At 45.3% G+C, this 16,411-nt stretch overlaps 1 protein-coding gene across 1 annotated transcript in view; it reads right to left on the minus strand.

Moving 5' to 3' along the window:
* Positions 1-16,411, minus strand: part of Pdlim1 (PDZ and LIM domain 1) — a 46,507-nt gene that overhangs the window by 6,588 nt on the left and 23,508 nt on the right. Inside the window, exons 4-5 of the mRNA XM_032891898.1 lie at positions 11,868-12,061; positions 230-381 (exon numbers count right to left, since the gene is read on the minus strand). Coding sequence (XP_032747789.1) covers positions 230-381; positions 11,868-12,061 — 346 coding nt within the window. The remainder of the gene's footprint in view (positions 1-229; positions 382-11,867; positions 12,062-16,411) is intronic.

Below are 16,411 nucleotides of genomic sequence, written 5' to 3' on the forward strand. Positions count from 1 at the left end.
CCCTCTCTCCCTCTCCTCCTCTTTCCAATAAATGTTTCACATTTTCAAAAAAGTCAATGCCGAGCCTGAAGTGGTAGTGTGTGCTCTTATAACTTCAGACTCTGGGGAGGATGGCAAGCTCTAGGCGGCACAGGGAGACCCAGCCTTCCACAGCAAGCTGTGCTCTCCAGTGTGGGCTGTGCACATCCGTGTTCCAGCAGAGACGGACTCTGTCCACGGGGACCCTTACCTTTCCCATCCGACTCCAGGATCTCCTGCAGAACCAGGAAGGATGTGGACTGTTTGGGGGGCTCGTTTAACTCTTGCTTCTCCTGAAGCATCTTGTAAACTTCGGATTCCTTGTCGATGATAAGGCCGCCGGAGGGATGAGGCTGAGCCGAGCTATGAAGAATATTTGGAAATCCATCAGGACGAGGGTCCAAAGTTAGTCCCAAAGTTACTCCCTTCCAAGCAAGCACATACTCCTTGAAAGAATGGACAGTGATTATCCCATGTCTCCAACTCCCCTGACAATGTTACAGCGGATCCTGGTAGGCAAAGCTGGCTGACACTTTAATACAGTAAGAGGCTATTTTCCCAAATAATTCAATTGCATTTTGGCTGACCCTCACAGATGGGGAATTCTTCCCCTCTTTTAAAATTACATAATCAACATTATGTCAGGAGAAAATTTCGAAGAGGAAAAATGTCAACCGCAACCTAACCACGAAAGCTCCGCTGAGCCCTCTTGCAGGGGGAGGAACATGCATTCCTTGCAACGAGCAAAAACCTCATGTTTTCTTTCCCCCCATGTCAAAGTGCTTCCCCTGCTTCCAGATGCTCCTCGCCACTCAGAATGGAACTCTCAGCCCTCTGTGCCTCTAACTGGAGGCAGCAGCCTTGACCTGCCCCATTCACAGGGATTGAGGCAAGAAGGAAAAGTTCACAGGCTTTTGCTATGTAAAGGTTCAGACCCTGGGGGCCACACAAGCCAAACCATGCCTCCCACTTCTTCCTCCATTACTCTGCATGCCCAGGACGAGCTGAGGCAGGCACTACTCGGAGGCTGGGGTTTTTTTTTCCCCACTAAGCCACAGCTTATGCTGCCTGACCACGAGGAAATGGTAGAAGGGAGGGGTAGCCCTTCAATGGTAGACTGTCCTTAGCCAGACTCCTCAAATTCCCAACTCCCCTGCACAACTATGCCACACCATGGTGTTCCAGCAAGACCCACCAGCTGTGTAACCTGGCAGAGGTCAGAGGCATATTTCCAGTGAATCAGCAGTTTCATGCTGTGGGTCAATGTAATCTTACCTGACTAGAACCAAATATTTACAGTTTTTATAAACAAAACACAAGTTTATTCAAGTTCAACTCCTTTGGAATAAACGGTCATTACATAAATAGATAAAGATAAGGCCTTTCCTCAGAACAGCTCTCCAGCAATGACTGAACAAGCCAGCCTTATTCTAAGCAAAGCTCTTACTGATCCTTCTGCCCGTGCTGCTACCCCCATGTACTGCCAGAGAACCCTGCTTCACACAAGGTGTGTACTCCTTAGAGAGCATTTACTGACCCTGACTTATGACAGTACCATGCATACCCGTCCTTCTTTACCCTCTAACTCATTCTACTTCTGTATACCCTACTTGCAATTATTTTTGTATTTCTAGCTCCCCCTAGAAGGTAAACAAGCATGTGCCTTGCTCTCTGTGAATGCCCAGGTCTGTCTCGGTGTATAGCCCAGACTCAGAGTTCAGCATCAGGTAAGTAAGCATCAATGCCATTTCCTCCTTGCTCTGCTCTCCACGATCCTGTGAGCTCAACCTGAAGCAACGTAGGGTTGTGGGGGACCCCCTTCTGAGCCCATATGTGCTCTTTCCTCTCACTTGCACAACTTGTTCAGAAGCTGCCCGACAGACACACTGTGCCCAGAGGAGCAATCGCAAAGAGAAGATGAACTACCAGCGATGGTTATTATCAACGTGTGTAGATAGATCTGCCTGAACACAAATTACACAAATTGCTGAGGTATGAGCTCTCACCACTGAAGAGCATAGTCAAGAGCAAAGGAATTACAGCCGCTGAATCCACTCCTTTCCCACCCATTTCCCATTGTGCAATTAGTTCATGGTCCATTTTGAAGAGAAAAAGTTAGTAACTTCCTCTAAGTTACTACCCCTTCCCTGCTCATCTCTCCCTCGCTGTCCCTTTTTCTCCTCTGAGACAAGCTGTAGGGAAGCCAGGACAGCCTCTACTGGAACACTTATATACTCAGGCTCCAGTTGAAAGGCTCAATCAAGCACAGGGATAAAGCCCCAGGTGTGTTTCCTTTGGACTCCAAACATTCTGACAACAAAGAAAGCAAGGTCCACAAAGGGTGACAGGCTCTGCTACTACTGAGTAAGGCTGGTGCTGGCTGCACCTGCCACCTTTGATTTGCGATGGCTGGATAGAAGCAGCCACCCTTGCCTAGCCTGCCCACAGCAGCCGGTCTCTGTCTACCCCTGTCCATCTCCCTTCCCTTGTAGCAAAGTGTGGGGCAGGTTAAATGGCCATCTGGGAGAATAGTTTTAAACCAGGGTCTTCTACCAAATCGATTCCATCCTTTAAAGAAAATTAGATACTTGAGTTCTGGGCTTGGAACCTCCCCATAATAAGCATATTACATTATTCTTTCTTAATCTTTTTCCTATTACTCTTAGGACTATTTTAAAATCAAGATCAAGCCATGGAATGTTTGGGGGGAAATTTTTTTTCTCTTGTTATATGTTATGTCTGGAAGCCACCAAGGGAACACTAAAAATAACAGAACTAAACCACAAGGTCATGATACATTCTTCAAACAAACAGGCTTGGGAATAATACAAAGAAAGAAAAGAACAGAAATAAAGAGAGGGAAAAAGAAAAGAGAGCAAAGGGGAAGGGACAGAGTGGAGGAACCGAGGGAAAGGAAGGGAGAAAGGAGGGAAGGAAGGAAGGAAGGGAGGAAGGAAGGAAGGAAGGAAGGAAGGAAGGAAGGAAGGAAGACCACTTTACCATTATTTCCAAATAATATGACATCTTTTTATATGCTGGGCATTTTATGAAGTATTTTCAATATCCATTACCCTAACCAAAACACAGTTAACCTAAATTCAAAAAACAACACCAGACTCTAAAATTCTAAGACTTAGACATTAGGCTATAAGATATTGACACAATATCTGAAAAGGGGATTGGGAGAAAAGCAAATATTATACTAATATGATATCAGATGACCGTATTAAGAAGGAAAACAACAGGTGATGTCCCTCATAAAGATGTAAATTTCATAGCAAATAAAATTCAGCAATATATAAAAAGAATTACAAGTCACAGACAAGTGGAACGTACTAGGTGTACTAGTCAGAAACCAGTCAAGGAGGTAATCAAATAGGCAATTCTAAAAATCTTTTGAATACACAGTGAATTCCAGGGCAGCCTTGGCTACATAGCAAGACTCTGTGTCAAACTAACGAAGACAAAAAAAAAAAAAATAACTGAACTGTCAGAAAAATAGAACTGGTGAGAACCTCCCTAGCTTGCTGAGTGCATCTACAGAGCCCATAGCATTGTCTAACAGGGCAAAGTGGCATGCCATGGTCTCACCCTCTGGCCACTCCTGCTGTCCGAGGTGCTGTAAACTGTAGCCAGAGCACTATGGGGGAAAGGAACCAAATAACAGATAGGTCAGAGAAGACCACACAACAGTCCCTTACTTACGTGACGTGATTGACACAGCAAAAATTACACAGAACCTATTTTTTAAAGTCTAGAACTAATAGATAAACTCAGACAAAAACAGAACAAAATAAACATAAAGGAAAAAAATTTTAAATGAAACATAGGGGGCTGGAGAGATGGCTCAGAGGTTAAAAGCACTGACTGCTCTTCAAGAGGTCTCAAGTTTGATTCCCAGCAACCACATGGTGGCTCACAACCATCTGTAATGAGATCTGATGCCCTCTTCTGGTGTGTCTGAAGACAGCTACAGTGTACTCATAAACATAAAACAAAATACAATGCAGGGGCTGGATCTACTCTTCCAAAAGACCCATGTTTAGATGCCAGAACCCACATGGTGGCTGACAATCTTCTGTAATTCCAGTTTCAAAGGACCCAGCCCCCTCTTCTGGGCTCCACAGACAGACACACATGTAATGCACAAACATATGTGCAGACAAAACATTTCGATACATAAAATAAAAATCTGAGGGCTGGAGAGATGGCTGAGTGGTTAAGAGCACCGACTGCTCTTCAAGAGGTCCCGAGTTCAAATCCCAGCAACCACATGGTGGCTCACAACCATCTGTAATAGGATCTGATACCCTCTTCTGGTGTCTGAAGACAGCTACAGTGTACTTATATACATTGCATAAATAAAAATATTAAAAAAATCTGAAAATCTTTTAAAAATTAAATGTATGTCTTTCTGAGCACACAGACTCTGAAGGCACAGTGCTGTTTATAGGTATTCACGAAGCAGATTAACTTCCTATTTGGATATGGTGACACTGGGCAATAGAATCCCAGGGCAATATAGAATCCCAGCCGTTCTCAGCAGGCAGAGACAGGAGGATCGAAAGTTCAAGTGTTGCCTCCTCTCCTAGTGGGTCAAGAGCATCCTGCCTAGTGAGACCCTAAAGTAAAGTAAGAGAACTGGAGATGTAGTTCAGGGGCAGAGCAATTACTTGGCATGCCAGAGGCCTGTGGTCAGTCCTCAACTGCAGAACAGTTGAAAAAAACTGGGTACAGTCTCCTCCATTCTTAGAACTTGGAAGTCTGAGGCAGGAAGACTGCCACCGGTTCAAAGGCCAGCCTGTCTCACATGGTAAGCTCCAACGCCAAGCTGGACTACAGAGTGAGACTCTGTCCCCACCCCACCCACTCCACCCCACCACACACACACACACACACACACACACACACACACACACCACACACACACACACCGCCCACAGAAATTTCCCCCCCCACACACACACACACACACACACACACACACACACACACACACACACGGAAAGAAAGAAGGATCCACAGAGTACCATGTCCATGAAGTGAATTCTAATGTTCATATGAAAATAAACCAGGAAGAACCTGGTCCCCACGATTTCCAGATTCCTCTCAGAGCTATCGTGATCTTCTATATTGCCTTGTTTATCCCACACCCACATGATTAACTCAGATGCTTAAAACTGAAACATAAAAAGGGAAGCCAGGTTAAAAAGTAAATGTAAGTAGGCATTTTTAGCCTCCAGGGACAGGCAGACTCAGAACACCACAAGAACGACTAGTGACTCAGGAATCTCCTTAAAAGTCAGATCTGCTAGGCCAAGGCACTTCCCTCTCTGAGAGTCTGTGTCGGCTCTGCTTTTCCTGTATACTATTTAGTTTTTGTTTTGGAGACAAAAACCGCACTATGTAACCAGTGTTGACCTTTAACTCCTAATCCTCCTGCCTCGGCCTTTAGAGTGCTGGGGTGCAGGGCATGCTACCCCAGGCCCGATCCTGCTAAAATGTTGGGAATGTTGTTTGTCTGTTTCCATTCATCAGAATATGTCCGAATTTCCCCTGTGATTTTTACACCATTCGGTTGTGTTGTGTATTTGTCATTTTTCTCGTTTTCTTTCTACTAAATTCTAGTTTTAATTTATTCCAGTTACAAAGACATTTGCTGTTGGTAAGTCCCACTTAGAGTCTAGCTTAACAGACTATTCCATGTGTGCCTGAGAAGTGATTTTGACTCCTTTATAAAAGCTTGATCATTCACTTATGGTGAGTACACTGACAATTCTCTCATCTCATTATTTTGAGGCATACAGTGTGCTTCTGTTCGTCATACACCCCCAACGCAGTGATGTGAGGCACTAGAATCAGCCCCAGCTCTCAAACAATAGCACCGTACAGGCCCGTTGGCTTCTCCTCCCGTCCTCCTCTTCTCCCCACTCTCTGAAAGATGCAAGTCCAGTCTGTTGAGAAGTAACTGTACAGGGTATATTTTAATGTCAGTGTTCACCGGCTTATGCTAACATGAAGAGAGAATGTCTGACTCTGTGTACATCTTATATCCTGTGTGGTTTTTTTGTCATAATGTATTCTTGCTGGATGTCATAGTTAGCTCCAGACCCCTCTCTTGCCTTTACACTGGCTACAATCCACAACATGATACAGAAAAAGAATGACTGGAGTGTCCACCCTTGGCTCCTTCTCTACCTGTATGGGAAAACCTATAGCTTTCACCCTTAGGGGGCATCTTCAAAAGAATAAAAGAAGCCTGAAAACCATAAATCCATTATCAGTGGATAAATGGAATGTTTGAAAAGCATGGTAAAGAATGGAATACTACTCAGCCTTTAAAAAGAAAAAAATCCTGACACATACGACCTGGGTGAAGCTTTGGGGCCGTATGCTAAGAGGAATATGAGTATGTCAGTCGACAAAGACAAACACTGCATGACTCCACTCACGCGAGCAGATAATCAGGATGCTTACCAACAGGAAGTAGAGTGGTGGCTTCCAGGGGCTTCGGGGAGAGATAAAACCTGTTCACTGGGTGTAGAGTTTTGGTTTTTCAAGCTGAACAAATTCAACAGATCTGCTAGATAACTTTGCATATGTGGTTATGATACTAAATTTGATGTCATGTGGTTTTGACCACACTTGTTTAAAAGAAAGGGAACAAACCATTGGTATGTAAAAAAGAAAGAAAAAGAAAAAGCCTGGATGGTTTTCCAAGGAATTATGCTGAGGAAACCCCGGAATGTTACATAGTTTATGGTTCTGTTAATAAAACATTCTTGAGCTAACAAAACTGTAATGATGAGAGATTGGTGGGCTGGAGCTTTACAGTGAGGGATGTGGGTGTGGTGAATGTGGCCAGGGGTGAGTGAGGCAACAGGATTGGAATCCTGGTGCAGACTCGAATGCTTTTTTTTGAGACAGAGTCTCACTGTAAAGACCTAGCGAGCCTGACACTGGCTTTGAATGCACAGAGATCCATCTAACTCTGCCTCCCAAATGCTGGGATTGAATAGAAGAAACGGCTTAACTTGTTTTTAAAACCCCTTATCTCAAATATAAGTGCTATAAGTGATACACGGATTTCAGTTCTTGTCTGTGATTAAAAAAAAAAAACAAAACTGAGGGGCTGGAGAGATGGCTCAGTTTAGAACACTCACTGTTCCTTCCAGAGGACCAGAGCTCAATTCCCAGCAACCACTAACAACTGTTGGTAACTCCAGGACCAAGGGGACCCAACACCTTCTTCATGACTCCTCAGGCACGGCACAGCATGGTGCTCAGACATGTATGTTGGCAAAACATCCATATGCACTGAATAGAAGAAATAAATCTCAAAAGAAAGTAAGATGAGAGATGGGTATAGTGACACACTCTTTTAATCCCAGCTCTTGAGATAAAGGCAGGTGGATCTGCATGAGTTCAAGGCCAGCCTGATCTACATAGCAAGTTTAGCAAGTCCCAGGGTAGCCAAGGAATGAGACCTGGTCTCACACACACACACACACACACACACACACACACACACACACACACACACACACACACACAGAGGGGAGTGAGCTGAAGCAGAAAAATATTCCTCACGTTTTATCAGGTCCTAGAAAAGAAGAACTCATTTTCAGATACCACAGCTTAGCTACCCAATAATTAAATAAAATAAAAGATAAATTTTAAAGAATAATTCTGGAAAGTTTACACCTTTAGTTCTAAAGGGAATACCTGGTCTGGATGTTCCCTTTAGTCTCCAATGATAAGAATTAAGGAATAGCTCTTGATATCAGGAGAAAGAGAAAGAACACTCAGACTCCAGTCAGTTCTCCAAGGTGAAGGCACATCAGCCAGAGACAAGCAGCCTTCCTGCTGGAGGCCTTCTGATCCTACTCCGAACTACACTGGGCTAACATAATCAATTAATTCCCCTGCTACATTCTGAATAGATAGCAATGGATCCTTTGTCTCCACTGCATTTGCCTAGAAATCTGCCTCCTGAGTGTTTGGGAAAAATACCCTGAACATGCTGTCTTGGTCAAGGTTTCTATTCCTGCACAAACATCATGACCAAGAAGCAAGTTGGGGAGGAAAGGGTTTATTCAGCTTATACTTCCACACTGCTGTTCATCACCAAAGGAAGTCAGAACTAGAACTCAAATGGGTCAGGAAGCAGGAGCTGATGCAGAGGCCATGGAGGGATGTTTCTTACTGGCTTGATTCCCCCTGGCTTGCTCAGCTTGCTCTCTTATAGAACCCAAGACCACCAGCCCAGGGACGGCACCACCCACCATGGGCTGGGTTCTCCCACCTTGACCACTAGTTGAGAAAATGCCTTACAGCTGGGTCTCATGAAGGCATTTCCACAACTGAGGCTCCTTTCTATAATTCCAGCTTGTGTCAAGTTGACACACAAAACCAGCCACTACACAGACTTTGGGAGACCTAATACTCTGGGATTTTTATGCTGGTTATGGGAGCTCAACCACTTAGGCTATGTAAAGAGCCATCTCTCGGGAGAGATGCTGGCCAGGGGTACCGATGACTGGACTTAGGCAATGACTGCAAGGGAGAGGAAAAGTTCACGGTAGGCCAAGGTGACTCTTCTCTGGAACCTGCTTGTATGCTTCCACTCTTCCCTCTGAGCCCCTGGCACTCAGAAAGGCTGAGGCAGACTTCTCCCCATCAATGAACTCAGCAGTAGCCAGCATCCCGTCAGCACCTTCCACCACAATGTACTGCATTCCCTTGAGAAGCTGGTGGAAATGTCAGTGGCTAGGAGCCCACCTTAAAGATCAGAAGACTGGGTTTCAGAGGATTTACAAGGTCTGCCTAAACTCACTCGGCTGTCAGGAGGCAGAACCGATTTCTAGGACTCGTCTACAAGCTGGGAGAAAGTAGTAGACATCGTATAAATTATGAAATCTAGTCTGTGTTTATCACCAAATTTTTAACAGGTCCCTTTGAAGAGGTGCGAGCGACAGTGCTAGCAATATTTCTTTCATTGGACTGGTACCCAGTAGGTACTCAAGAGAGGATTACTGAGCTGAAGTCATCTAGCCAGGAAGGGCAGCAGAGGGCCTCCCCTTCCACTGTGAGCACTGAGGCCCGCTGAGGAGACCCTCAGATGCCTTTCCAGATGGTAATGCTACTGCTGACATTCTGACCTGCCTGGGATGCTGCTGTACCGACACCTACAAGACAGACAGCCACACACACAGCAGAATGATCTGAAGGGCTTAGACCCCTCTTGCTACCCCCGGGCCCCCAAACAAAAACAAAACAAAACAAAACAGGGTTAGCCCCAGGGAATGGGTGATGACCTCAGAGGCAAAGTATGCAGTGAGCCAGTTCTGGAACCTCAGCGAATTCAGACTAAACAGTGGGGGAGAGCCAGCTCCTGGCCTTGTGCTGAGCAGGGATGGTTAGAGAGTGGCTGCTGGGTTGGCGGGATCATCTATCTCTCGTTTCTGAGAATTTACTAGAAACGAGCCACCAGGCAGAGATCCCTGGTCAAGAAACAGGCTCAGCAGCTGCTTCACCTCCAGCTTCAGGGAGTCCCACTGCTTCTTAGGCCCCTGCTCCAGGAGCTTGGGTTGAAGCAGATAATGGGCCCCCTTCGCTGAGGGAATCTGCAAGGAAACTTGATGAAGGCCCCCAGGCTGCTGCAGCCAAAGAAACCATGCCTGCGTGCCAGGAGTAGACAATGGGGGGCGGGAAGCAATTAGGGAGCATGAGAGAAGAAGAAGACATTAAGGAAGGAAAAATATCTAAGGCAGCCACCCTAAAAATACTTTCCAGGCACAAACTTCTCCCAGCGCATAGCAGTTCTTTCAATTAAGGATGTGTCATTTCCTGGGTTATTAAATCCAGATCATGGAACATTCCACTCTGGGACAGTAAAGGAAGGGTCACGTTCCCAGCCTCTCCAAGCACCATAAGCAGCGAAAACACGAGAACGGTGGCCCTCGGTGTTCAGATCACTCCTCACTGAGCTGCTTGCAAGCTTCCCTCCAGGGTCTGATGCTTAGCGAATTCCCTGCATGGTACTTTCCCATGCATCCCCATAACCACCCAGAAGGGTATCAACCTACCAAGCAGGTAAGACCTCACAGGAACCATGTTTTCCCGTAAGAGGCAGTAGTACCAGCCAGTGCTCTCCAGCATCTTCTGAAACCAAAGGCTCACTAGACTTAAGGAACATACAGATCTGTCCCATCCTGACATCTCAGTATCAGGGACAAAGACTCGTGTGCAGAAGATAGCCAAGAGTCTCCGTATCTGTCTGATCTGTCTGTCTTCATCCGCCACACTCCCTCCATTTCTCTCCCCACAGACCCTGGAGACCACAAACACAGTGGGGTTCCTGCAACAGCTCTCCAAACAGTTAAGGAACCTGGGACTGTAACCCTACACTCCCCCCACCCCACCTAAAATGAGCTAAAATTTGGACAGATTAAAGAAATTGAACAGGAAAGAAACTGAATGGCAAAATGGGCTTTGGGAATCAACACGAAATCTGAGCGAGTAGAGGTCCCGAGAGGTTGGATAATTTTGAAATGCACTCCGTTTTTCAAACAAAATTTGAAAGTCACCAACATTTAACGGTTGGTAATTTCAGGATTTAAAAAAAAAAAAAATTCCCAGCATGTGTTTCGGTGAAAGCAATCGACAGGGTGGGGATCCTAGGCCTGCAGACACTCTTGGGTTGGAACCACCATCCCTGTGGGCAGAACATAAGCCTGGGGCTCCACAAGGGCAGCTCAGTTCTGTTTGAACTGGCAGCTCTACCCTGTGTTCCTTACCGGAACCTCAGGCCTATAAGTCCTAATCTTCTCCCCACCCTCCTAGCTTAACACTGTCATACCCAGTTTCCTTGCCATGGGCAGCTGGAGTGTCTAAAAGAGCAAATTGAGGTCCCTCTGCTAGAAGAAGCAAGAGACCAGATAGAGAGGGAAAGGCAGGTACAGCCCACACGTATGTGACAGAGAGAGGACTTGCCTGCCTGGTTCTGCCTGCCGGTCCCATCTCTTCTCTTGCTAAGCCAGCTTCTGTCGCAGGCCAGAAACCATTCCTACGGGTGGGCCCTCGAAGCTTTTATCTCTGTCATTTCTAGTCTGCACTGGTGAGGAAGCAAGCGTTGCTTCACCAGGACTGCACAACTGCATGTGCTGCTCAGGTCCAGTGGGAAACGTGGAGTAGTCCCCCCCCAATACTCCACAGCGAGGGCTCCCTCTGGACATGCATGGCAGTCCTGTGAAAGACCATGACCAGAAGCTGAGGATGACCACAGCACTTAGGGCAAGAACGATTCTCCATCGTTACAAGATCTGTTTGTGTCCAACATGGTGCCGGGCCTTTCTTTTCTCTCTCGTGGGCGTGGGTATACAAAGGTACACAGCACGGGTGCACAGATGCTCGCACACATGTGGAGGCCAGAGGGGGACATCAAAAGGCTTCTTCCATTGCCCCTTACCTTATTCACCGAAGCCAGAGCTCACCTGTGGGAGTCTGGCCAACCTGCTTGTTCCAGATCCCCCGTCTGTACCTCTGAAGTACTTACTGGAACTACAGACAAGCCACCAAGCCCACCCACCATGTATGCAGGTTCTAAGGACAGAATTCTGGTCCTAAGCTCAACAGCACGCACTTCAACCTTTAAGCCACTGCGTCAGCAACACATTTTCTTATTTTCACTACAACTCTACAAAGAGGAGGGGAAGAAGCCCTTTTCACGTGTAAAGAAGTTGAGTGTCAAAGGTTCCCCCTCAGGCTTAGTAGTTCAACTTGCTAGAAGAAACTACTGGAAAGGGCCTCTCCTGGGACCACCCTGGAGACTTCGGGGGTCTACTTACGGCCTGCTGTTCGCCTCCTCCCCACTGGCTGAGGTCTTTGACTCCACTGCATTGTTGAAGTTAGAGATGTTTTCAGATGAGTAGAGGCCGGTTGGGCTGTTGTACTGGTTTGTGATGACCCGGGTGCCAGGAGCAGGTGAGGCGGTAAACGGCATGGCACTACGGTTGTGGGCACTTCCAATGTGCAGGACTTCCTGAAGGCAGGGAGCAGAGAAGAGAAATCAAGGAGCCGTGCACCCTGTACCCCTGATCTTGTACAGGGCAGGCTAAAAGCCAGGGAGAAACCCCAGCTAAGCTCCAGCAGCCCTGGTTCAAATCTAAACTTCCGCTTCGGGCAGAGGGGCTCAGACAAATGCAAGGAGACGTTGATCAATAAGTGGTAAGGCACCCAAACACGCACAACTGCAATCCCACGCCCTCTCCATCAGTTCCGTCTCTGCCTCTTCCCTGAGACCCAGAAAAGCCGATACTGGGGAGGATAACATGTGTGCCCTGGCTACCAGGACCCAAGTCAGAGCTGAAGCATCCTTTCAGGACACATTCCAGAGACATTAGGAAAAAGTAGAGGGGTAGCTTAGACAACCACACAGCCCTCGATGTCAAAAGGTAAACTCCCCAGACCCGAGCAGGTTAGATCAGCAAGAAGAGAGGCTAAGAGGAGGAGCAGCTGCTGACTACTTGTCTCGGTGCTTGCAAACGACTGCTGAGGTGCTGAGGGCCTATCACTTCCTGTCGTAAAACACAAGATAGAAGGTTCTGGATGCGGGGTCCAAAGCAGGACCTGTGGACGAAGGGCTTTGAGTTTCGGTCCACTGCCCGAAATCTGGTGAACAATTCTAACTACAACCTCTCTAGGCATCTGTGTAGACATACCAAAACCAAAGCACCATTTTGATTGAATGATTGATGATTGATTGATTGATTGATTGATGATTGATTGATTGAGACAGGGTTTCTGTCTGTAGTCCAGCTGTTCTGAAACTTACTCTAGACCAGGCTGGGACCGAACTCAGTGCCTCCTGAGGGCTGGGCTTAAAGACATGTGCCACACAGCCTTGTTATACTTTTTAAACTAATATTCCTTTTAAAAAATTATCACAGGTTATCTGATGACTGTTAGCAAGGTTCTCCCTGCTCCAATGCTCAAAATCAATTCCAGCTTCCAGTGCCAAAAGCGGTGTGTAGCCCGCTTTTCGTGAGTTCCCACGAAAATTCTTTTAAACCCTGGTTTCTTTCTTTAACGCCTAAATGACCAAAAAAAGAATTCCAGTTCTATTGTTCTTTTTCTCCTCTTTTAAAAAAGGAAACTTGAGTGTTTAATTGGAAAGCATTATGAATGAGAATTGTTTAATTAATTACAAAACTAATTTAAAGCAAAAGGCAGCTAAACACATCTTTGTGATTAAGATTTATCTTTTATTATTCCGGTAATTTTTTTTTCAAGTCAGGGTCAGTGAGGTTTAGTTCACTCTCTCTGTCCATGTCTGCACAAATACTCAAAAAAGAAGCTTCTATACCTTCTTGTTTTTGTTTTTGTTTGTTTTGTTTTGAGACAGGGTCCTGTCCTGGCTGTCCTGGAACTCACTATGTAGACCAGGCTATGTACCAATTCACACAGATCCACCTGTTTCTGCCACTAAGCCTGGCTACAAACAATCACGAAAGAAGATGGTAAAGAAAAGAATGGTCGTAAGGAATGGTTAGGTAATTTTATGTGCACTGATTCGAAGAAATCGGAAAACCATTGAATGCTGGCTGTGAAAGACAGCAACCAATTTAATTAGAGGCCAGGGGCTCTCACCCCCATCACTCAGGCAGCATGGGCAGACACAGGACAGCACCCAGCATGCACCCTTCTTCTGTCTGCCCAGCAATTCTGGGAGCAGTGCAAGAACCTTATTCTGAAGTCTTGCCTCCAATTTTCCCTGACACTTTCTGTTTGGCTATGGGCAAGTTATGCCTCTCTGAGCCCACTTCTCTGCGCTTCTTCAGAAGGACATTGGGGTGGCCAATGTCACCAAGCACAGGACCGAGTCTCATCTTCTCTTCCCATAGAAACAAAAATAGTTCCAGTCAGAAGTCCATGGGGAGCCATGTCATACATTTTTATTATGTATGTATTTATTTGTTGCCCACATTATAGCTTAGCAGACAGTTTAGGAGAATCCATTCTCACCTTCCATCTTGTGGGATCACACTCAGGTCCTCAGGCAGGTCTGGCAGCAGAAGCCAATTCCTCAACCCTCCCCACCCCACCCCACCCCCATCCTGGTTTTCTTTCATGGGAATAGTGGTGGTTTTTTTTTTTTCCCTTTGGGGTGGCTTTTTTTATATATATATAATTTCTCCATTCTTGCTTTATAAAGCATCTTTCAAGAATGCGTCTGGTTTGTACGTAAAAGAAATACTTCTACCCCCATGTGGATTCTAGTCTTTCCAAAAGGCAGGCGGATTTAGGGCTTGCCTTTTGGAAGGGATGATGTAATTGTTTGGGCTTTGTATTTACTGGTCGCCAAGGAAACTCAATAATGAGGAAATACAAACTAGGTATGTTACTATGTTGACCTCAGATAAGCTGGGGTGTTGGTTAGCTTTATGTGAACTAGCAGGTCTTTACAATATCCGTGAACTCTGTTCTCACTATTTGTCCTCGAGCTCAAAAGTCTCAGAAATAGAAGATCTGGGAAAAGGGGAGGTGGGAAGATTTTTGCATGAACAAAGAATGAATGAAGAGAAAAATACACTCAAGCTAGCCTTTAAAGTAGTCTGAATAATTATTTTTTAATCTGAAAATGACCTTCAAAATATCAACACTGAAGAAAAAAATTATAACCAAGACATAGATGGTTGCCTCCAATGAAAAGTGACGATTGTGGACCAAGTAAAGCCAAAACCATTTCCCATGTTATAAAAATATTTGGAAACTTAACATGTGATGGTTATTGCAAATAGAAAAAATTATAACTACATTTCTGAAATTTGAATGAGACCTCTTTAAGAAATTAAGACATAATTATCCATTCAATTTTTACACAACTAAGGAACCACATGGATTAAATTTCTTATCATTTCTATGTTATACATAACTACATGTCATGTTTTCAGTACTATTTCTATTTTGAAAAACCAATAGCATCTTAAACTTAAAGGTTCAATTTTCAAATCTTCAACTGAGGTTAAATATATAATCGTCACAACCCCATTTTGAAAACTGCAAAAAAATTATCCACTTATTCATGTATTTGTTGTTGTTTTGCATGTGAGTGTGTCTGTGTCTGTGTCTGTGTGTGTGTCTGTGTGTGTGTGTGTGTGTGCGAACTTGTGAGTGTGTGCACTTGTGTGTATGTGTGTGTGCACTTGTGAGTGTGTGCACTTGTGTATAGAGGCTGGAGGCTGATTTGTGATATCTCCCTTAATCACTTCTCCACGTTTTTAAACACAGTGTCTTCCAGTGAACCCAAAACTCAGCCTTCTGGCTGAACTGGCAAGCCAGCTCGCATTGATGGTGTTTTGGATGGGAACAGTTATGCCCAGCTTTGACCCGTGGCTGCTGGAAATCCAAACGCGGGTCCTTGTGCTTATGTGAATGTACTTTACCCATAAGCCACTTCCTCAGCCACACTAACTGTTAATAATTCATTCATTTCTCCAACAGAGAGCATAGTTTGTGGTGAGAAACATGGGCATTTTTACCAATGTGTTCTAAATATTTCTGTATTTATTTCAAAATATACCCACACAGTATAGATATCTCAGAAGACACAAGTAAGGGAGAAATAAAAACACCTATCAGCTGTCTACCAAGAGATTCATTTTTAAATATGGACTCTCAGGACTATCTACTGTTGTAGAAAATTCTACTCGACCAGCAAACAACGCGGTGATCCCTTCCTATATTTTTCCAAGATCAGCTGCCACTTCATTTAACGAATTTTAATGTCTTTCCTCAGATTTCACCATAAGGAAAACAGATTTCCACTTCAGGACTCACAGGGGAAGAAGGGTGTACTAGTAAGTACATAGGGATGGTTCTTTCTGACGCTGCTTCAGGCCTAAAGGCATCCTCACCTCTCGGGTGACTCTTCTGTACCTCATCTCTTTTTTTTTTTTTTTTTTTTTTTTGGTTCTTTTTTTCGAAGCTGGGGACCGAACCCAGGGCCTTGCGCTTCCTAGGTAAGCGCTCTACCACTGAGCTAAATCCCCAGCCCCTGTACCTCATCTCTTAACCTGAGTTAGCTCTCGGGTTTCAGTAGAGTCTACCAATCCTATTTGCAGGAAGGCCTCTGTCCCTTCTCCCCTTGCCTGCCCTCCTACTCCTTATCCTTACTCCATAGCAGGCCATGTCCCTGCCCTGGGGGTTTCCAGCCCTTTCCTCTGGCAGTTTCCCTTACGGGAAGAACTGAACTTACGCCAGATCCCAGCAATGACAGTGAAGGCCTCTCCCGACCACTTTATCCCCAGACCTCCAGCGCAGGAAAAACAGAGGCTAGCTAAACAATGCCCAAGCAGGAAAGCAGCCGGCAGAGGACTGGCAAAGATAAGCA

This window comes from Rattus rattus, chromosome 2 (assembly GCF_011064425.1).
Source record: "Rattus rattus isolate New Zealand chromosome 2, Rrattus_CSIRO_v1, whole genome shotgun sequence".
Classification (NCBI taxonomy): Eukaryota; Metazoa; Chordata; class Mammalia; order Rodentia; family Muridae; genus Rattus; species Rattus rattus.